The sequence below is a fragment of the Myotis daubentonii genome, chromosome 5, assembly GCF_963259705.1.
Source record: "Myotis daubentonii chromosome 5, mMyoDau2.1, whole genome shotgun sequence".
NCBI classification, from domain to species: Eukaryota; Metazoa; Chordata; class Mammalia; order Chiroptera; family Vespertilionidae; genus Myotis; species Myotis daubentonii.
The window spans coordinates 87,504,382-87,526,654 of NC_081844.1; the positions used below are offsets into that span (position 1 = coordinate 87,504,382).

At 47.6% G+C, this 22,273-nt stretch overlaps 2 protein-coding genes across 5 annotated transcripts in view; one reads left to right on the forward strand and one right to left on the reverse strand.

Moving 5' to 3' along the window:
- The first annotated feature begins 2,569 nt into the window (after positions 1-2,569).
- On the forward strand, positions 2,570-5,364 carry LOC132236160 (mediator of RNA polymerase II transcription subunit 15-like). Its single transcript, XM_059699541.1, has 2 exons — positions 2,570-2,582; positions 3,442-5,364. Exons 1-2 carry the CDS (start codon positions 2,570-2,572, stop codon positions 4,533-4,535), a joined length of 1,107 nt encoding a protein of 368 aa, XP_059555524.1. The 3' UTR covers positions 4,536-5,364.
- A 16,048-nt stretch (positions 5,365-21,412) lies between these two features.
- PPP2R2B (protein phosphatase 2 regulatory subunit Bbeta) overlaps positions 21,413-22,273 on the reverse strand; it is a 342,291-nt gene continuing 341,430 nt past the window's right edge. For all 4 annotated transcript variants that reach the window (XM_059698784.1, XM_059698785.1, XM_059698787.1 and 1 more), the window contains one exon: positions 21,413-22,134. In XM_059698784.1, the coding sequence (XP_059554767.1) occupies positions 21,855-22,134 (280 nt within the window). In that variant the 3' untranslated portion in view covers positions 21,413-21,854. The remainder of the gene's footprint in view (positions 22,135-22,273) is intronic.

The window sequence follows — 22,273 nt, forward strand, 5'->3', positions numbered from 1 at the left end:
TCTTTACTGTCTCCCTTCTTTCTGTGAATGGAGCCACCATCTTGCCTAGCGAGTTTCATAATCCGACTTATTGGGAGTGGCTACCTGGAAGGAAAGATTCCTGAATTCTGAGAAGAATTGAACGGAGGTCAGTCATTATTATCTGCCTGGGGTTCAGGGTGAGCAGGAATTGGTTAGCTTTGTCAATTCTTCAGCTACAACCAACCTGGAAATTCTGTCCCTTTTCTCTGACTTTATTTCCTCTGTTACATCTCCTTGAGCTATATTTCTTCCCTTTCCCAATAATTCAATTTCTACTTCCCCTGAAGACCCAATGGAAACCCTATCTTTCTTTCTTTTTTTTTTAAAGACACTTTTTAAAAGCAGTTTTAGGTGTACAACAAGGTTGAGAGGAAGGTACAGAGATTTCCCACATACCCTCTGTCCTAACGTAGGCATGGCCTCCCATTATTAATATTACTCATCAGAAAGGTACATTTCTCACCAAGGACGAACGAACGTACATTGGCACATCACAATCACTCAATTCTGTTGTACACTTTGTGGGTTCGGACCAAATATATGCCGTGTGTCCATCAATATATCACAGGATGTTCACTGCCTTAAAAATCCTCTGCCTATTTACACACCCCACCTCCCCCACAACCACTGATATTTTTATTATATTCATAGTTTTGCCTTTTCCAGAATGTTATATCGTTGGAATTATGCAGTATGACTTTCTAAAAAAGTGGCCTTTCGGGATTGGTTTCTCACACGTATTTGATGTTTCTCCATGTCTTCTCAGGGCTTTATAGCTCATTTCTTTCAGTGCCAAATACTGTCCATTGTCTGGACATAGCAGTTTGTTCACTCACCCACTGAAAGACATCGGGTTGCTTCCAGGATGCCTTTGGTTGGCAATTATGATGAAACATCATGTGTCGGTTTTGTGTGGATAGAAGTTTTCTACTCCTTAGGGTAAATACCAAGGTGCATGATTGCTGGATCCTAGGGTCAAAACGTGTTTAATTTGGTCAGAAACTGTCTTTGAGACTTTAGAAACTGTCTTCCAAAGTAGCTGTGCCATCTTGCATTCCCTCCAGCAATATATGCGAGTTCCTGTTGCTCCATATCCTCGTTAGCATTTGGTGTTGTTGGGGGTTTGGATTTTGGCCGTTTGTAGTGAGCCCCATTTTTCTTGACCCAAATAATGAGTCTTAGTCATTTTTGTTTCCCACACAATATTGAGTCCACAATAATTGGCAAATAAATGCTGAATGGATGAAAGAATATGCCTTCTCTCATTCATTGAGCATCCTAGGTGCTTTTAAAAGCTATTTATGCATTTGTCTTGTCTTCAGAAGTAGATTGGGTACTGTGGAGGGCAGGGATGAGCCATTATTCTTATTTGTATAATCTTCATTGTCTTGTTCATAGAGGCTTAAACAAGAGTGTTTGACTTGAGAATTTGTGTGCTTTAGATTGTGGGCATGCTGGGGGTGGGTCTGTGGACAGAGTCGGGGTCTGTTTCCCAGCCTGTTGTTAACGATGATGTTCAGAGACCTTTGCACTTCCTAGGAAGGAGTGGGGTTACATAAGGCTAGCTGAATGACTACCGGACAAACACCCTCCTTCCCCCCTACCCTATCCATTCTCCACCCAGGTACCTGTTCACATTTGTTGTGTCTCAGCTTGTTTGTCACACATCCTTACTCTAGTAGCTTACCCTTCTGATAACTTTTACCACTTCGCATTTCTTTATACAGCCACTCTCTTTTCCTTCCACTCCCTGAGGTCCCTGACTGCCTTCATTCTTCATTGCATCCCAGAACTCAGCATGATTTCTGACATATAGCTGGCACTGAATGGATAGTGTTTGGATGAAGGAATGACTACCCAGCACATTAACTTTTAACCACATTTTAATTAGTTAATCCCCATTGCTTAGCATTACCACCATCACAACTTGGATTACAACTTTAATCCAAGGGGAAAGATTTGGTATGGGGGAAATGGAGTTGGGCATCCTATATAATAAAAGGGTAATATGCAAATCAACTGAACAGCAGAATGACTGGTCGCTATGATGCGCACTGACCACCAGGGGACAGACACTCAACACAGGAGCTGCTCCCTGGTGGTCAGTGTGTTCCCACAGGGCTCATGGCTGGCGAGTGCAGGGGCGGCAGCAGGAGCCTCTCCAGCCTCCGCGGAACCCCCCCATGGGCCTTCAGTTGGACATCCCCCCAAGGACTCCTAGACTGTGAGAGGGCGCAGGCTGGGCTGAGGGACCCCGCCCCCCCTCAGTACATGAATCCCTTGCACTGGCCTCTAGTTTCTAAATAATGGTGTACTCTACATTACCATAACCTTAAACCCAATACTAAATTTTCTATTAATGTCACTAAATTTTACCCAATACCAACTCTGGTTTCTTTCTTTAATTTCTTTTACTGGGGTGGCCCTTCTGAGCCTTCCAAGGCCTCAGGTTCATCATTTGCAAACCATCATGCACCTCGATTGGGAGGAAGGATCAGGCATTACAAAGTCAGCTTAGGCAAAAAACAAAACAAAACGAAGTCAGCCGATGACCGCCAGAGGTAACACACCACACACCTTTAAGAGGACACTGCTCGTCTCCCGCAATATCTGAATGTCTCGGGACCACAGTTTCCAAGGTCCGATTTCACTTTTGATTTGAGCTCTCAGCCACTGACTAATATGCCTTGAACTTGTGGTGAGAATTCTGCCCTTTAACAAAAAAATCCCCACTGTCCGCAGCAGAGAGATGCAAAGACTTCATGGCCACGCCAGGCCTCGTTTTCTGCGGTTACACTGGGCGAATAGTTAGACTTCAGCTGTCGTTTTGAATCAAACGATGCGCAAGGATACCCGGATCCCTTTTAAATGACAAGGCTTGAGCCTGCGCTTTAACCTCAGGAGGACCGAGGTCTGTCTTTCCTCTACCTGAGACGTGAGGCAGGTCATCAAGAGGGAAGACCCTCCTGTGTAGGGCCGGCTGGTGGGGCAGGGACCCCTGGACAATCGAAGGGAGGCCCTGGCCACAGCAGCAGTTCTGCTGGCGATGGTCCTGCGCCCAGGCTGACAGGGATGTCAAGGGTAGTTCCCCAGTGGCCTTGCGTCCTTAGCTGTCCCTCCTCAGAGGCGTTGGCCTCTCTGCTCACTGCCTATCCTTCCTTCCGCCCTCTCCCCAGGATTCCTCATCACGAACTCATCGAAAATGAGTCTGTTTTTATCATCTGCCTGTATCATCCCTGGTGGCCCGAGCGGTAGCTGCTAAAAATACTGCCAAGACACAGAACCTGGCTGGAGAGCCTCGCTACGATAATCAACTGAACGTTGCCTCTGTGTCATTCCTTCTTTGCCGACTCCGTCCACACCTTTGGGAACCCCTGGACCTGCTGGGGCTGGACCCCAACATTAGTATTTGAGAAGCAGGGCATCAAAGAAAGACAAGGGTCAGCCAGGACAGCCTCACCATGCCGTCCTCGCCGTCGCCGGGCCAGCAGGCGCAGACCCCGCAGTCGATGTCCCCTCCCCAACAGCCGTCCCCGCAGCCCAACTCCAACGTCAGCCCCGGCCCTGCCCCATCCCCCAGCAGCTTCCTGCTGAGCCCCTCACCACAGCCCTCCCAGAGTCCAGTGGTAGCGCACACTCTGCAGAACTTCAGCGTCCCCTCCCCGGGACCTTTAAACACCCCTGTAAACTCCAGCTCCGTCATGAGCCCAGCGGGCTCTAGTCAGGCCGAGGAGCAGCAGTACCTGGACAAGCTGAGGCAGCTGTCCAAGTACATCGAGCCCCTACGCCGCATGATCAACAAGATCGACAAGGATGAAGACAGAAAAAAGGACCTGAGTATGATGAAGAGCCTTCTGGAGATCCTGACTGACCCCTCCAAGCGGTGCCCTCTGGAAACTCTGCAGAAGTGTGAGGTCGCCCTGGAGAACCTCGAGAATGACATGGCGGTGCTCACGCCCCCACCATCCCCGGGACCACCAACCGAGCAGCAGTGCTTGTGCCAGCCGCTCCTGGATGCCGTCCTGGCCAACATCCACTCGCCCGTCTTCAACCATTCCCTGCACCACACATTCATGCCAGCCATGACGGCCATCCATGGCCCACCCATCACGGCACCGGTGGTGTGCGCCCGGAAGCGTAAGCTGGAAGAGGATGAGCAGCAGAGCATCCCCGACGTGCTCCAGGGGGAGGTGGCCAGATTGGACCCCAAGTTCCTGGTGAACTTGGACCCTTCTCACTGCAGTGACAATGGCACCATCCACCTGATATGCAGGCTGAATGACAAGGACCTCCCGAGCGTGCCACCCCTGGAGCTCCGTGTGCCCGCTGACTACCCCTCCCAGAGCCCGCTGTGGATCGACCGGCGGTGGCAGTACGACGCCAGCCCCTTCCTGCAGTTGGTGTACCGATACCTGACCTCGAGGCTGCTGAAGCTCCCCGATAAGCACTCAGTTACAGCCCTGCTTAACATCTGGGCGGAGAGCATCCACCGGGCCTGCCTCTCAGCTACCTAGCCACCAGCACGGCTGCATCTCGGGCTGCCAGCCCACCAGGGACCACGGGTCGGCTGGCAGCCTTGTTGGGGCCACAGAGGACACACACCTTGTGTCGGACCCTTCTAGGTGTGGGTTCCCTAGAGAGCCTGGGCTTAGGTTAGCTTTCCTGCTTTTATCTTCTGCCTTGGGGACCTACCAAGCGTTCCCCACACTTGAACTGGACGGGACAGGTACCGGATGGGACAGGGGCTCTGGAGTCCGCGGTGGTAGGAGTGGCAGACATGCCCCGGGCCTGCGCTCCTCAAGCTGCTGTCCCTTTGGCACCTGCAGAGCCCCTGTCCTCCCTGTCTCCGGGGAGAAGCCAGGGCCCTGCTACAGCCCTGGTGTGTGTGCCAGAAAACACTCCCCCCGTTTCTGTAGGAAACCCTAAAGACACACAGAATTCACTGCTCAGTGTTGGGTTCATACGGGGCCTGCGGAAGGGAGGCTCCTGCATCCAGGGGCACCCGTGTGTCTCGGAAGGAAGTCTGGCCTGTGGATAGTTTCAAGTCGCCACTACCAGCTGGACCTCACACCTCGCAGCATGTTCCCTTCAAGCCCTGGGGCCTGCTCAGCACTGGGGGTCCTGGGGAGCAGAGCATTCTGGGGGAACCCTGTCCCTGGCACCATGTGTTCTAGCTGGGCTCACTTTTGGGTCAGGGTGCCATCCTCTGGACCTGGTATCCTCAGAGCCACTCTGGAGACGGAGGGCTCCCTGATGAGGCATCAGCCAGCGCTCTGGTTCAGAGGTTCCCTCTTTTGTATGTGCACTACTATACCTTCTGTGGTTCTTATAATAAATTTATTATTCCTGTTTTTTAAAAAAATATTGCCAATTATAGCAATAATAATAGCTTCCATGTCTTGGCCATCTGCTGCGTTCTGGTAGGTTGCTAAAGGCTTTCTGTGCATTCTGTCATTGATTCTTCACAACCATCCTGTTGTCATAGCTATTTCTTGTTTGGGGGAGAGTTGCCCTTGTGCATAGCATCATGTGACTCTCCCTCGTGTGGGGGGCTCCAGGCAGTGCCCAACCTCTGGGGTTCCCAGCTTCCCTCTCCCTGACTCCAGCAGGCAGGTCAGCAGGGGGGCACTCATGTTAGATTATCTGAGTGTGAGCAAGAGACAAGAGGGCAGAGACGGGGCAGTGGGCTGTGTGCTCCTGCCAGCAGCACTGTAGACAGACTGACTGCCCCCTCGTCAGAGCATGGGGGGAGGGGGTGCTCCCGCTGACCCTCCAGCTGTGCACATCTGTGCTCTGTAGATTCTTCCTGCTTGCAGTCAAGCACGCTGTCACACCGATGCACTGAGTACTGTTGTTATCCCTATTTTACAGGAGAGATGATGCAAACTTATATAAACTAAGTAACATAACCAAGGTCACTGCAGGCTGGGACTCAGATACCGGAATCTGATCCTTCCATTGGCCGTCCATGGCCAAGCGAAGGGACTCTGGCCTCTGGTCCATTAGACGTGGTCACAGCACCTGAGAAAGACAACGGAATGGCCTACTCTTCAGAAAAAATGTGACTAGGTCTTCCCTACATCTGACAAGATAGGAGCCTTGGTTGTCTTTACCCAGGTTCATCTATTAGATTTCCCCCTTCTTTCTTTTACTCCTCTTTTCCCCTTTTGATGCACCAAAGGATTGAAAACCCAGGAGTGATTTTAGTTTATTTATTATTTTTAAAAATACATTTTTATTTTATTTATTTATTTAAAATATATTTTTATTGATTTTAGAGAAGAAAGGATAGGGAGAGAGAGAGAGAGAGAAATATCAACAATGAGAGAGAATCATGGATTGGCTGCCTCCTGCGTGCACCCCACTGAGGACAGAGCCTGAAACCTGGGCATTTGTCCTGCCCAGAAATTGAACCACGACCTCCTGGTTCATAGGTCGATGCTCAACTACTGAGCTACAGTGGTCAGGCTGTTTTTATTGATTTTACATAGAGAGGAAGGGAGAGGGAGAGAGAGAAACATTAATCAGTCGCCTCCAGGTGGTGCCCAACTTCTGGGGTGCTGTTGTTACCCATATTATCCATATTTTATAGGAGGAGCCACCCAACTGGGTATCAAACCCACAACCTGGGTGTGTGCCCTGACCAGGTATCAAACTGGAGACCTTTTGGTGCATGGGACGATGCTCAGCCTACTGAGCCACACCAGTCAGGGCAACCCGTGAGTGATTTTAAATTAAATACTAATTGTTTTCTTCCTTAGAATTTAAGGCTCCAATTAAGAGAACAAAAACACCACTGCATAAAACTTCACACGCGCCCTAAGACAAGCAGCAGCCATAATACAGTGACGTGCTGGAAACAAATCACATGCATTTATCAGTAAATGGGGTCGTATATGCTAATGGGTTCGGCTTAGGAAGGAGAGGCCTGGCTGTGTCAGGCTGCTTAAAAGCACAACTCATTACCAGAAGCGGTGAAGGACACACTCGCAGTGTCTCATGCCGGCTGCGGGGCCCACAGGAGCAGCTGGACACGGGGATGAATTGACTTTGGGAATGAGTTCTGCAGAACTATGGCTGTGAAGGGCAGGGACTGATGGAGAGATGTCCAGGAAAAGACGTCCACGGCAGGGGCACCTGAGACCGGCACTTCCCAGGCTGTCTCTGGCATGCTGGTCCTGGAGCCCTTTGAGAAACCGTCCACTCTGTGGACTTTCATCCCAGAAAAATCCATGTGACTTTAGGTGGTTCATAGACGACCCAGAGCTCATTGGCAGCAATTTCCTAAAGCAGAGTCAGCTCTGATCCGGCCAGGGAATAAAGGACATTTGTGCTCTGTTGTTTGGCGATCCCTTGGGATGCTGAGCACTGAGCCTATCATTTTAATGACTTCAACTGTTGTAAATACACAAGTTGATTGCAACTCTTGGGAAGGGGCACATGTTAGAATTCATAAGCCTACAAATGATTTCCTTCCACCATCTCCCCCCCGGAGGGCCCCCCCCCAAATAATGTGTTTGAGTTTTGTCACTTAGAAATGCCGTCCAGTAACACGGTTGTTAAGGGCTCCATGCCACATTGCCCGGGGACAGTGAGCAAGGTCCAACTCCGCTCTGCCACCTACCTGCACTCTTTCTTGGCCTCGCTTTTTTTAATCTGGAAAGCAGGGTTAGCAGAGTATTTGTGGCACGGTGTGATGAGCACATGAGATAAAAAATGAAGAGCTGCCCTAACCGGTTTGGCTCAGTGGATAGAGCGTTGGCCTGTGGACCGAAGGGTCCCAGGTTCGATTCCGGTCAAGGGCATGTACCTTGGTTGCAGGCACATCCCCAGTAGGGGGTGTGCAGGAGGCAGCTGATCGATGTTTCTCTCTCATCGATATTTCTAACTCTCTATCCCACTCCCTTCCTCTTTGTAAAAAATCAACAAAATGTATTTTTTTTTTTAAAAATGAAGAGCTGTACACATAGTGTCTGCCATGAATAAGGATTCAGATAATATCTGTCAATTCTGCCCTCATGACTACAGTTCTTAATATTTTGGAATTGTATCAGATGAATCTCTAGCATATTCTCCTTATTTTAAAAATTGTTGCCCTAGCCGGTTTTGCTCAGTGGTTAGAGGGGTCAGCCTGTGGACTGAAGGGTCCTGGGTTCGGTTCTGGTCAGGGGCACATGCCTGGGTTGTGGGCTCGATCCCCAGTAGGGGGTGTGCAGGAGGCAGCTGATCAATGATTCTCTCTCATCATTGATGTTTCTCTCTCTCTCTCCCTCTCCCTTCCTCTCTGAAATCAATAAAAAATATTTAAAAAAATAAAAAATTGTTATTGATTTTAGAGATAAAGGGATGGAGTGGGGGGAGAGAGAGAAACATGTTGTTCCACCTGCCATTTATGCACTCATTGGTTGATTCTTGTGTAAGCTATCTAATCACCTGAAAGCTAATTGAGAAGTTCAAGATCATGGGTTATCAAGTGGCAAAACTGTAGTTAGAAGCATGTGGTTGGAGTGCTCATGGCCGCTTGGGGAAATGGGTGTTACAGGGATTCCACAAATGCTCAATAAATTTTATGGAACAGAATAATTATTGCAAGAGTAACCTCAATATCCTGTATTCGTACAGGTTGGTCTTTTCACTGCTAAGGAAGCTTTTATTACATTACTATTAAACAAACAGGTTCAGTGGATCCCGTTTATAAAAGCAAGCTGAGAAACTTCCTAAAATTATAACGTGCGCTTGTCCTCGACTGGGTCTCATGGTCCTTGAGAATTAAAAGGAGTCTCAGGAATATTACTCAATACCTAGTTTGAGAAACTTATTAATATTCACATAAGACTTATGGAAAATACCATATTTCCCACATTTGGGAGATTCTCCCTATCTTTTTAATTCCAAAGATAAAACTTATTTATCTATATTTTAACCTAAGCAGGCTTCCTAAGTGCAGATTATGTGTAGATATGGATGTATGTCCATGTATATGTATCCATGTGTATATTTACCTGTGTATGTATCTTTGTGTACATATATCCATCCATGTGTGTATGTATCTATCTATGTCTATATGTATGTATCTCTGCATGTGTGTTTCTGCATCTGAATTCTTTCCCCACCATGTTAAGACTGGTAAAGGACACAAAGAAATAAAGACACAAGAAGTCCATTCATTACAAGGATGCTTAAGAGTTCAAACTTGAAATCTAAGAAAGAAAAAACTTGCCCGTGTGGCAAGGCCTCTCTTGGTGGGAAAGTAATGAGAATGAACAAGAGTCCTTTTCTGAGAAATCAACCCCCACCTTGACCAGACACCCTATATATCCTATGAGATAACACCTGGAATTTGTTTCCTGTAAGGGCTGGGATACTTTCAGATTTTCCTTTGAACTGTGGGGCTACGAAAGGCTCATGCATGCCAGGGAAAGGGATGCTTGTAGAGCAAGCATGTCAAACTCAAAGGCTAACATGGGCCAAATAAATGCGGCATGCGGCCCACAGGCTGCGAGTTCGACACACTTGTATAGAGAGAACAGGAAGGCTCAGAGGATGAGGTGTCAGTGGTATCTCCAGCCCCAGGGCCTGAAACCAGTCTGGTGCAAAGGTGGTGCTGAAGGTGGATCTCACCTGAGGCAGGTTGTTTGAGGACAGAAGTGACCTTTGAGGGGAGTTGCCAGGAGTTGCTCCCTTAGGTGGTGGCTGGGGTGGGCCTTAGGCCTATTCTGTTATGAACTTTCAATATCCCATCATCTGAGAATAATACTATCAATACCATAAAGGGTGGTGATAGATATTCTGATGGGATCTGACACATAACTGATGCTTACTGAGCAGGTAATATTGTTATTACTGATATCTGGTCAACTATAACTCTTAGGATAGCACATGGTGGGTTTGTGGAGAGCTTTTTTTTTTTATTGTCTAAAGTTTTACATGTCTCCTTTTTCCCCAATTGACCCCCCTCCCCCACAGCCATTCCCACCCCGGGCAAGCCCCCACCGCCCCAGTGTCTGTGTCCACTGGTTATGCTAATATGCATGCATACAAGAGAGCTACTTTTACTAAAGTAATTAAAGATATTAACTACTCTAGTGTACTTTTATTTCATAGGCAGCATACAAGTAAAGCCAACAAAAATTATCTTAGATTGCTGTGAACTCTAGAATAGTGGGGTTGGAATGGATATTTTATTCTGTTTTTTATTCCACTGGAGTCACCATTCTATAAGTCTGTTCCTCACCTCAAGGCACCTAGTGTTCTTGCGTTTCTTTGTTCACGGCTGGGATGTCAGGCATCCTGCCTGGAGCTGGGTATGGAGGCCTAAATCCAGAGTCTGCCTACCCATAAGGCCCAGAAAGATGGATGACTTCAGTCACCTGAAAGTGTTATTGGAAAACAGGTGCACTAACCTATCCGGAGAGTGGGAGGGAGGGAGAGGGCTGCATGCCCTGCAGAGGGAGGGAGGACACAGCTTCACGGGGGTGTGATGGATGGGTTAGCACCTGTAAACAAAGATTGGAGCCCCAGGGAACCCCACCCAGATGTACAACAACTCACTCCATCGCTGTTCAACTGAAGTCCGTGCCATTTGTACATTTGTCGGGATTTTATGAGACATTTTACAGCCGTCCCCTGCCTCTGCTTGGGGAAATAACATCATATTCTCCAGCCTTCTTTCTTGTTCCATTTTGTGAGATGCTTCCTGCAAAAATAGCTTTTATGTGGCCCGAAGCACTTGGCTCCTGCTGCTTTCTACTAACCAACACAGGCCGCCCCCCCTGAGCAGGAGGCCTTTGCAGTGGATGTAGAGAGGGAAACGTGTATTTGAAGGCATTTCCAGGCCCTCTGTGCTAAGAAGCAGAATGGCTGGGCCTGAGTGTTCTGGGTGACCAAGAAGATACTCATTCATTGAGGCCACCTTTGTGTTCTGCTGTTTTCCATGGGCAGTTAAGGTATGGGTTTGGGAGTAATATATATTGAGATTCATGCCTGCCTTTCTGTCTTCCTAACTCTGTCTTGGGCAAGTTAGGGAACCTCCCTGAATTTTTATCCCCCATCTCTAAAATGGGGTGACAACAGCTCTCCTAGGGCTATTCCGAGGGCACTTAAAATATTTAGGCCTGGCACAGGGTTGGGCTTTAATAAATGACATTTATTATAATTCTCAGTCTTTCATCTCTGCCTCCTTTCCTTCTTGTCTCAGCTGATAGTTTGAGTGTTTTCCTTGTCACATATATATTTCCCCCCCTGCATGTATCACTCTCTGAAATGATCTGGTTTATTGATTTATTTGTTGTCTGTTGTGTCTCTCCCACTATGAAGTGAGCTACGTGTAGCAAGCCTGTGGGCATCAGCTCACAGTGTGCATGCAGTGAGAGCGCACAGTAGGCTCTCCATATATAGTAGTTATCAATTCACTCTCATCTGTTTCAGCCATCACCCTTCTCTGTGTTCTCCATGATTCCTGCAGAAAGAGCCCTTTTATTTTACGGGTCTAGTTAAGGATGAGAAGGAAAAGGTGATTGCTTCTGTGGGTTGGCTGATGGAGTCTCGGGTTAGAACTTAATAGGAAACGAGGATGAAGACTGGTAGGGCTTTCTTCCCCCTCAGAGACCGGTATGGACATATTCACTAGGATTCTAGTTTCAAGGCCCATAAAATCACATGATCACGTGAGCAAGCTTCAGCAAAAAGCATCACCCACAAGGACCCAGGGATGTGTTTTGGAATCTAAGGGCACAGATGTCACCGGGTCTCAGGAGTGGGCTGGAACCAGGACCCCTTCTTGGTCATCTGCCTCTGCCGTTTCTCTCTGCAGATCGACTTTGCCCCTCTGAAATCCAGTGTTCCTCAGACTGTCTGTGCTAAAACACAGCAACAATGCTTATACCCAAGTGAAATAAAGGCTACTTTTTAGTATGAGAATCCAGAGTCATAGAATTACTCTGACAAAGTGCTCTAAGGGCTCCTAAGTGCTTTTCATTTTTGTACGTACTTCCCCACGGACTGCTAACGCAGCTTGTAAGTAGGTAGGCTGTGGTTCACATGGCAACAGTAGAACACCGCCCCAGCTCTTAGGTTTGCCGCGTCTACCAGAAACCAGACCAATCTGACCTGTGGTCTCTGAGCCTCCAAGTGTGGCTCGGGCTTGGCTTAAGGGGCTTGCACTGTGGTCTATGCAGCCATGGCCACTAGATAGGAGCAAAGAGTGAAAACAGGGCACCCACCCTAGTAGGTGGCCCCACCCCAGACTTACTGAAGCAGAACCTCTGGGGACGGGCCCAGCGTTATGTTTTAAGGAGTCTCCAGGTCATTCTGATCCACAGTGGAGTTTGAAGCACCACTGAGATGGACACTTCGTAGTAGAATTACCAGGGAGTTCTTTCTTAACCAACAGACGGTAACTTCACTTATTTGAGAAGAAGGAATGCATCAGAGTAATTTTTCAAGGAGGTAGTAATAGTATTCCCACCGCCCGTTAAGAATTTGGGAAGAACGGAATATTGCTAGCAATAAGCTAATTAAATTTTAAAGAAAAAGGAAAGTATGCAGGTTCTTGGCTCGTTTGCATTCTGAATTCAAAGGCTCTCTATGCATGTCAAACAAATCAGGTTAATTATGCCATTGGTTTCCCCACAGTAGATTAGGGACCTTACAGTCATCAGTGACGCTGTACAGTTTAAAGTCTATTAATTTGATCACTTCTGGGGTAGAGGAGAAACTTGTCCTTTTTTGTTTTGTTTGTTAATCCTCACGCAAGGGTATTTTTTCCATTGATTTGTAAGAGAGTAGAAGGGAGGTGTAGAGACAGAGAGAGAAACACCGATGTGAGAGAGACATATTGATTGGTTGCCTCCCACACATGCCCTGCAGCCAGGGATTAAGCAACGGAGGTACTCGCCCTTGACCACAATTGAACCAGAGACCCTTCAGTCTGTAGCGCAACGCTCCAACCACTGAGCAAAACCGGCCAGGCGGTAAACTTGTTCGTTAGCAGCCTTTGCTGCCTTCACTCATGCAAACAGCATTTATTGGCCCTTCGGAGAGAAAAGGTACTTGGTAAAGAAAGGAGGACTGTGGGAGGATTTCAAGGATTTTGTGCAGGCAGTTTAAAGTGTATGGATTTGAAAGGAATGAAGACTCATAAATGAGAAGTTAGAAATGGAGACTGCACATCTAAAAATGTATAGGTTTTTTTGGCAAATTTCTTTCCCTGTCACAAACATACACTTAGAGAACATTCACAAAGCTCATCAGTATTACCAGGGATCAGCTCCTAGAATCCATGACCTCCAGCAGGCATAGAGAGGTTTTATTTCACAGGCGACTTTGATGGATTGATAGGCTGCTTGGGTCCTGTTTCGTTGGCGGGGGGTGGGGGTGGGGGTGGGGTGGGCGGGCTTACATGTCTGTCTTCATTAACCTGGATTCCCATCACAAAATACCGTGGACTGGGTGGCTTAAACAGCAGGAATTTATTTCTCACAGTCTGGAGACTGGAAGTCCAAGATCAAGGTGCCAGCAGGGTTGGGGTCTGGTGAGAGCTCTCTCCTTGGTTTGCAGGAGGCCACCTTCTCGCCGTGTCCTCAGTGGCCTTTTCTTGGAGTGTGTAGGTGCAGATAGAGGGAGCAAGCTCTTCAATGCCTCTTTCATAAAGGCACTGGTCCCATCACGAGGGCCATGCCACACTCCTGACCTCAGTTAACCCTAATAACCTCCCAAATGCTCCATCTCCAAATGCCGTCCCTGCAGGCGGGTGGGGCTTCAACATACTAGTATAAATTTGGGGGCAGGGGACATAATTCAGTCCATAGCAGAGGCTAGGTGAGAGAAATGCCCGTGTTTAAATGGTGACGTCTGTGACGGGCGCAGAAACGGTGTGTTAGGTAACTTTCATCCCTATCCTGATTCATTAATTTTGTCAGATGAAATAATTTCAGTTATAAGAGAAAAGCAGCTCAAACTGTTTTAAGCAAAAAAGGAATATTATTACTTTATTGTAACTGGGTAGCCTGGGCCAAGAGCTTTCGGTCTCTTTTGATCTTGGGCCCACATGACACAAGACTGGATTCCTTTCTCAGCACCATGGACCATGATGATGCTGGCGACAGTAAAGCAGTTCACACACTCGGCCCTTCACTTCGCCAGGCACTGTTTCAAGCACTTTACATTTACTAATTCATTGAATCCTCATAATGAGTCTGTGAGGTGGGGTATTATTATTTTCACTTACAGATGAGGAGAGTGAGGCATAGAGAGATTAATCACTTGTTCAGGACTGTGCAAGTAATGGAGCCTATGTGGTCTTTCCAGACTCCAAGCTCTAAGCCTGGGGTTGGCACACTGCGGCATATCGGCCAAATTCTGCCCCCACCTACTTTCGTAAATATGGTTTTATTGGAACACTATTTCATTCATTTGTGTATTGTCAATGGACGTTTTCACATTGCAGCAGCAGAGCTGAGTAGTTACAACAGAGACCGGACAGTCTGCAAAGTCTGAATTATTTGCCCTCTGGCCTTTTATAGGGAGGGTTGACTGACGTCTGCTCTAAACCAGATCTTTGCCAACACTTGTTAGCGTCAGTCCTTCTAATGTCTCTCATTTTGTGGTTGGATAGTAGTAGTTACATTTCCCTGATTACTAAATAGAGCACATTTTGTATGTTCATTGACTTTTCTGGATATCTTCTTTTGTGAGTCGCCTTAAGTCCATTACCTACTTTCTACTGGGTTTCTATTTTTTTTTAAAATATAGAACCATAGGAACTGTATTTGTCATTGGGGGAACTCTTCTCTCTTATCTCCACAACATGTTTTGCCCATGGTTCTTCTTATGACTCCAGTGCTTCCTCCTCTATTGCGTTGGGTGTGCTTACCCGCACCCCCCCGCACCCCCGCTCTGATGTGAAACATACAGCTCCCCAGGGCCCTCTCCCCAGCCAACAGAATCTCACTGTCTATGCCAACTTGTAGTCCTCTGTATAAAGGCCAGAATGCATTGATGACTAATTCTCCATCATATGTAGTGACAGCTTGGTCACTGATTGCTCTGGCTCCTCAAAGCCATTATGTCCAAAGTTAGACCCCTTATCTTTTTTTCCTCCCCCTAAGCCCTACTCCTGTCCGTTTAGTCTTCATCTCTGCTCCCGACATTGCTTATCGTCTTAACTACCCACCTAGGCACCTCCATTAACTTCTCTTTTTTCTCTAATCAAGTCAGTCTCTAACTTACACAGATCTTACCTCCTCAGTGTTTCCTTTATCCCCAGTTCAGGCCCGCATATTCTCTTTCCTGGACCCCTTCAACAGCTTCCTGAGTAGACTGCCTGCTCTCAATGTTGTCCACTTCAAATGTGTCATTTACACAGTTACCAGAGGGATCTTCGAAAATATAATTCCAACGATGTCAGTTTTCCCCTTAGAAGTCTCCCAGTGGCACTCCAGTGATGTCTGAGCCCTCTAAAAGGCCCTCAGCTCCCTCACCCGCACTCGAGCCTGTCCTCGCCGAGTCTTTGCTTTCAGCGAAATCAAACTGCTGGTAGTTCTCAGGACAGGTGGGGCTTCTCAGCATTCGCTCATGTTCGTGCTCACCTGGGTGGACCTCATCCTCCGTTATGACTGGACTCATTTCATCTTGGAGGGAGATCAGATGATCTGACTCTATATACCTGTGATAACCTATGCATACCTCTGCCATTGCATTAACCAGGCTATTTTGAGATCACCTGTTGGAATGGTATTTCTTATTAGATTGTAGCCCTTAAGGACAGGGCTTGTGCCTTGATTATCTGTGTAGCTTACTGTGTGGCACATGGTCATATGTGAATAACTGTTGGGCATAGAGATCTGCAGGAAGGTAAGTATTTAGTAGCATTTAATCTTGTGGGTCAATGATATTGAATGTGGTGGATAACTGCAGTGGGCCGCCTGTGCAAATCTGTGCCAACACGGACGCCAGTGAGTGTTGGCGTGAGGCAGTCCTCCTAAGACCCCTTGCAGAACTGGCTTTGGTACCACAGACAGAAATGTTGAATTCTCTTTGAGTCGGAATTGACATTTTTTATCAAGACCTTCAGCCTAGGTTTAAGTAAACCCACAAAAAACAACAGCAACAAACAACACAAACCCAACAATGAAATAAGGCTGATCGTAGAGATTGGAAAGACCTGGCGTCAGCCTTGGTCTCGGAGTTACTCTCCATGTAACCTGGGGCAGACTGCATCACCTGTCTGGTGGTGAAAGTGCTGGAATAGGTTGAAATGGCTCCACAAAGAATAATGTTCAACTGTTGCTCATCACCAGGACAGTTATTCCACCCAAAGTGTCATTGTGACTGAGCAATGTAATGAGCAGGTGTAGACGGAAGTTGTTACAATCTTACGTGGCGTCATGTAACTTTATTATCAACCAAGCCAGCGGAGTGTTCATTTGTAAATGGATCCCGGTCCTGATATAAACTACAATAAGGAATTGACAACCTTTGTTTCCAGCAGGGGAGCCGCCATCATTCAGACAGAAGAGTCACAGAGTCTCTGAGAAAGGAGGGTCTGTTGAGGCTGTGTGCGTGTGTGTGCATGTGTGTGCGTGTGGTGTCATGTTAAGAAGAATCCATCTTGTGTTTAATGCTGGAGAACAGGAGGAAGCTATAATCACCGTTCTTGTGGGCGCCTCCCCAATGTCCCTCTTGAGACACCGTTTGAGGCTGATGGAGTTAGTTAACCGTCCCTGTGCCGGTCCGTCCCCGAAATGCATGCTTTTTGTGCATTGGAAAAGTCAGCTTGTGAACTGAGCTTTCTTGTTCCATGATGGACAAATTTCTGAGTTTCTATGACATTTGTCACATCTCCAGTGAATATACCCATCTTCGAGTGTTAGCTCATTTATTTGATCAAGAAGCATCATAAAAATAACTAATTAACCTGTCTGCCTTTTCAAAAAGAACAGGAAAAATAAGAGCAATATTCCTCATCTTGTCAGGAAGGAAGTGAAAGGCTGAAAAAAAAAAGCCTGCCATTAAATAAATTCACTATGGAATTAGGAAAACATCCCTGGCATCCTTGCCCCGCCTGCTTCCTGTTAGAGTCCTGGCACAGGCTGAGAGCCATGTGAGGGTAGATTTAACAGCAGGGCTGTGTGCAGCCTGACCCACTCCCCTTTCCCCCACTGAGCAATGGGTGGTGTTTAACATGCACTTGTTTGCTGTTCCCTTTGATAAATTCCGGCTGACTATTCAGAAGCCACCTGCACTTAGAGTTGGAAGCCATTGGCTTGAATGAAATATGACCTTCAGTTTGCCACAGTCAGAGAAGCTGAAATAGGAAAGCTAAACTGTGTGTGTGGGTGTGTGTGTGAAGTTTCATTTTATTAGAGGGACTTGGACACATAGAACACAGCCCAGCATCCACCCCTCGCACATTTCCCGCCAACCTGGGTGTGTGTGTGGGACCATCCATCCCCCTCTCAGCCGCCCAGAGAGCCTCCCCTTCTATATTGTGGACACCCAGACAAAGTGGAAATGCCAGTCTTTCGCACCCCTGTCTTGCTGTGTCAGGCCTGGGATCAGCTTTGAGCGATTTCTTGGGGGAACTGGCTTGCTTTCCCCTAAGACTATCCAGGGAAAGGTTCGCCTCATCTCTTGCTTCCAAGTGGGAGGGTTGAAAATAATAGCTCTTGTCACTCCCCTTAGCCTTGTTATGGGGAATATTTAGTGCTGGAGCGGGATGTGGGGGCAACATCTTGGATGTGATAATGTTGCTCCCTGCATCAGTGAACATGGTATTGATTGTGAGCTGTCAGCCTTTCTGCACGCTTTGCAGGGTCCCAGAAGACTGACTGCTGCTGGGGGTGGTGGTGATGCACCAGGCAGGGACACGTGCTCTATTAACTGCGGCTGCAACCTGAGCTCCGCCGCTGGTTCTTAACACATCTCGGCTCACTGGCGCTCCATTTTTTTCTTTTTAATTCCTCGACTCCTCTGGGCAGTGCTGTGAGGCCGTATGCCAGGTTCCTTGTAACTCAAACTCCCTGATCATCTTGTAAGCTTCCTGAGGGCAGAGGCTGTGCCTGTCTTCCTCACTCCCTCCCTTATTTGTTAATTCCTTCAACAAATATTGATTGAGCACCTACTGTGTGCCAGACACTTCTCTCTGCTCTGGGGATATGAGAGTGGACGAAATGCTTCAGGCCTTGGGGAACGTAGGGTGGTCAGGAAAGGCTTCTCTGAGGAGGTGACACTGAGCTGAGCTTATTGATACGTCCTCTGTGCCCAGACCATATGCATTTGCTAAGCTATGGGAACCATAATTTCTCAATCAAGCGGCTCATAGCCTGGCTATTGGAGAGCCCTAGTGTGCGAGCCTCACTGAGGCCGTGCATTATTATGTCTCATGTCATGTGTTATTGTCCCTTTACATCCCCTTCTCTTGGCCTGCAGTCCTAATTTTTTTTGTTAATTCTCACCAGAGGACATGCTTTCATTGATTTTGAGAGAGAAAAGGAGAGGGAGAGAGAGAAACATTGATGTCAGAGAAAAACATCGATTGGTTGCCTCCTATACACACCCCATCTGGGGATCGAACCTGCAATCTGGGTATGTGCCCTGACCGGGAATGGAACCCCCATCCTTTCGGTGTATGGGATGATGCTCCAACCAACAGCCACACCAGCTAGGGCTGCGTTCCTGTTTTTCCCAGGAAACACAGTAGGTGCTTTTCCCCCTTTTTCATATACAATCTCGGCACCTGGACCGCTCTTTCCCTTTCTCTTCACCTGGATCACGTACTCCTTACTGATCTGTCAGGTTTACCCTAGGAATCGCTCCTCTGGATGAGGGGTGCTTCCTGCTCTCTCCCGGCGCCTGCCGTAGCCATCACAGCACTTACGCCGGTTTACAGAGCTGGGGGAACAACAGCAAGAACACACACTGAGTGTTTATTGTTGCCCATGCACCATTCTGAGAGCTCTGCTATATTAAATCACTCAATCTTCACAGCAGTTTTATGATATAGGTGCCATTTATATCCTTATTTTTATCAATAAGCAAATTGAGACCCAGAGAGGTGAAGTGATTTGCCAAGAGTTCAGCGTGTGAGTGGAGGAGCTCAGCGTTCCACCCAGCAGGTGCCCCGGACTCCGCACTGTAACCTTCTCCTGCTAACATCACCTGCACCCCCATGGCAGTGTACGCCTGCTTCCCGGACCACCCGGCACAGGGCTTGCAGGTAGTACAGATTGACCATGAAATGTTTGAGTGAATGAATGACCACATTCATGAATATCACCCAACCGAGCGATGGTTTGGAGTGCCAAAATACTACTTTTCCTCTGCGAATGAGGCAGCCCCATCCCCTCCCTTCTACTCCAGCTTCCCTCGGGTTCTCTTCAACTCACAAGTTACTGCTCTGGGTGGGAGGGAGTGTATTGTTAGCTGCCCAGAGCAAGAATGCATATGACAGTGGCCGCCCCCACTTCCCTGTGATATCGGTATCGGCACAAGGATGAGCTCTAGAGAAATGCTCCTTCCACTCTCGCTCAAACCTAATACGGCAGACCACATGGGGGGTCCTGAGCTGGGTCAGCAGGCAGGGCTTTAGGGCAGCTGTCTGTCTGAGACCAAGGTTAGCTTTTCAGGGGATGAGGGGTAGGGAGTGGACTGGGGATCTGTCACTAACCCCCTGGTTCTGGCCTGGCAGCGATCATTAACTTGACAGCGTCCAAGGCCAGAATAGGCAGAGAAGGCAGGTCACCTTGTCCGGCCACCAGCAGTTTAGCTAATGGGGCGTGGAAGATCTAAATTGGGGGATGGTTAAAAGGTAATAAAAAGGTCCAGGTCAGGGGTTAGAGGCCTCTGGGAGCTACTTGACTTCACTCTCTGCTTTGGTGACCAGATTTGTATTCCTGCGCAGCTGTCAGGCAATATTCGGTCGCAGAGAGACGGCGTGTTTGTGAGTGTCCTCGCCAGTGGAAAGAGACAGGACAGGGCAGCTCTGTGTTACCCATCACTGTGGTGGGAGCAGCACGGACCTGGGAGAGGACAGCTCCAGATCGGACTGTGGCTGTGGATTCGCGACGGTGCCATCGAACCCCTTTCAGTCTGTTTCTCAGCTGTAAAAACGGAATAATGTATTTACCCTTTAGGGGGTCGTAATGGTTTTAAAAAGTGCCTTGCTCAGTGGCTGTCACATAACAAGGATATATGGTGTCCTTTTACTCTATTTTATAGTTAAGTACTGTACCTGGGTCTAGGGGCTTCATAACTGTTTGTTATTGGATGCACGAAAGAAAGAGGGGCCAGGCCAGTTCTGGCAAATTGAAGTGTTTCTAATCTAATTAGAAACATTCATTTCACGCTGCCGTGCGTGCAGCATCCATGCTTGCTTCAGACCTCACCTGTGATGTTCTCTCTACTAGAAACGCCATAATATGCTTGGCCTGGTGGGCGACCTGCTTTACAATTCTGCTTATGTGTTGCTTATTCTGAGAAACCTTTTGCTTTTCAGTCCTTTGAATTCACTGTGTCTCCTTCCCAGAGGTGTGCCACATTGAACCTTCTGGAAGTTTTAGTTTGAATCTTCAACTTGGGGGAAGGACGAACCAGCCTCCACAGGTTTAAGCTGACGTCACTCTATTGTCAAAGCATCTCCATTCCCCCGGATTCCATTTTTTTGCAGATGGTGAGCTTGGGGAGGGTTAGAAGTGCTCAATTAGACTGTACAAATCAGCATTTTTATTGGCTGTATCGGTTCTAGCAACAGTGGAGATCGATGGGTTGTTCCTTTTGGTTACCAAACCCAGGAAGACGGGAGGGGGCCTGCTCAGGAGACACGCCCGCCCGAAAAGGACAGGCCAGCCTTGCTCAGGGAGCCAGGGCTGGTCCCCGCAGCCTCCAGCTTCATGCAGAACGCCAGCTAAGAAACAACCAGGGCCCGGCCTTTAGAAGTCAATGGAGTAAGTAAGCTGGAAAAGGGTGAAGAGAAAAAGCCAGGGAACGTGTAAGTGGAGGATTATATGGAGCCATTTAAAATGACAAAAAGCAAGAGGAACAGAGCGGCTGATGGAATCTGGCCCCCGTGGCCTTGCCAAGCCAGCCCTGAGAAGCGCCGTGTAGAAGCGCTCCCTTTATGTCCCCTGAAGCACTCGCGGTGCTTCCCAGCCAGATTCTCAGGCTCTTTCTATGGCGCTTACAAATGAAAGACTATAGCGGCGCTGATGCGGTCCTCCCCTTCTCATTCAGCATCCCCTTCACAGCCTCATGAGATAAATCTCTGGCTCAAATGAAATTGTTAAAAAAGAAAATGGCAAAAAAAAAAAAAAAAAAGAAGTGCTGTTGGGGCAGGAGATGCTGACTAGTTCTTTTTTTTTCTTTCTCACAAAACAAGGAGCATTTCTCCAAAGAGTAGAGTAAACGGTGTTTATTTTTTTGTTGAATTTTTCAATCAAAGGGAATTGTTTAATTAAAAAAAAAACGTATCCCCTTTCACTTTAAATACTACAGACAACCTCATTTTATCTCAGCAGACACCTAGCAACAGAACACGGGACCCACCAGAGAAAACTGGGCAAAGAAAAGCATCAGAAATTCAGGTCAACTATGGAAGAATTACTGTTAGCTGGCAGCTCTCAATTCTAAACAGAAGTGTCCGGGACCTATTGGGTTGGACAAAAGTGTCTTAGAACTGGGGATATGGGAAAGTTGGACTCCTTTGAATTCTATCCCAGTTGTTTTCCGTGTAGGGAAATGAAAGTCAATGCATCAAATGAAGACCCAAAGAAACATTTAAAAACGTGTTTGACTAGTATTCAGTATGTGAGATTATTAAGCAATAATAACTTGTCCTCCTAGTTAACCTTGTCCTGGAATATATATAGGTTATTTGTAGCCGCCACTGCTATAATATTTTCTGAAGGATGCCAAGCTGTATGCAAGATCTTTTTGCTAAAGTCCAGGCTGTCGACGCTGATCTCGTCTTTCCTCCGCTTGCCCCCCACGCACACTTTTCGCGGTTTCAGGATAGCCCGGGGTTTGCTGTTTTCCCTCGAGGCCTCCAGGGTGACATCACGCTTGGTGTTTCGGTCAAACATCCTGAAGAAGTTGTTGTAGGAGCCGGTCATGATGACGCTGAAAGGCAGAGAGGAAATGGTGCCACTGAGTGCTGTGGGGAAAGGGTCGTCACATGTCCCTACGGTGCCTTTCTAAAGCACGCCCCGCCACCCTGTGGCCTGCTGATGGCACCGTACATTTTATTAAAAACAAACAC